The 698-nt window shown below is 51.4% G+C and overlaps 1 protein-coding gene across 2 annotated transcripts in view; it reads left to right on the top strand.

Annotated features, from left to right (window-relative positions):
• Positions 1 to 9: 9 nt before the first annotated feature.
• The window catches only part of LOC119317467, a 2,222-nt gene continuing 1,533 nt past the window's right edge, over positions 10 to 698 (top strand). For both annotated transcript variants that reach the window (XM_037591931.1, XM_037591930.1), the window contains exon 1: positions 10 to 287. In XM_037591931.1, the coding sequence (XP_037447828.1) occupies positions 221 to 287 (67 nt within the window). In that variant the 5' untranslated portion in view covers positions 10 to 220. The remainder of the gene's footprint in view (positions 288 to 698) is intronic.

Here is a 698-nt window from a genome sequence, read left to right as displayed (position 1 = left end):
AGCAACCTTCCCACAAGCAGCGGCCATGGCGTTTCCGCCCCGTCGGTGGCGGCCGCCTCGCCGTCGGCCTCGGCCGTCCAGCTGGAGCCGCGGGTGGAGCAGCACTGCAGCGGGAGGGCGGGTACTGGGTGCTCAAGGAGAAGTACCACACCAGCCTCAGCTCACCAAGCTGCCCATGGAGTAGATCGACGTCGACAAGCTCACCAAGGAGGACGTCGATATGCGACTCAAGTGGCTCGGCCTCTTCCTCAGCCGCAAGCAGCAGTGTATGCCCCTGCTCTGTCAAGGTATACTCTGAATTCTGAATTTTTATTTGAACTCTGAATTTTTATCTTGTGGCACCATAAGAGATACTCTGGATTTTGATGTTCCTGTCTTCAAACTGGCAATGTTCTGAATGAAACCATCGATCTCAGCATTCAGGTTCTTGATTATGATTAGGAAAAAAGAAAGAAAGAAAGAATACGTTTGCCTAGGTTCTTGATTATTTTTAGCCTTGCTGTTAAGCTTTGCTAATTGCTGCCCATGTGGTGGTGGTGGTAACTGAAGTACTGAACCCCCGTGAATTCCTGGGTCAATGCTAACCTTTGCCCAGCTCCTACTTTTGCTGCACTGATCTGACTGACTGAGATCTGCCTTGTGGGATCCTCCAGCAACCAACCGCTTTGCTTCAGTTGCTGCATGCTTAGTACAGCAGC

The sequence above is a fragment of the Triticum dicoccoides genome, chromosome 6A (genome assembly GCF_002162155.2).
Source record: "Triticum dicoccoides isolate Atlit2015 ecotype Zavitan chromosome 6A, WEW_v2.0, whole genome shotgun sequence".
NCBI classification, from domain to species: Eukaryota; Viridiplantae; Streptophyta; class Magnoliopsida; order Poales; family Poaceae; genus Triticum; species Triticum dicoccoides.
This window is presented reverse-complemented; position numbering and strand designations above follow the sequence as displayed.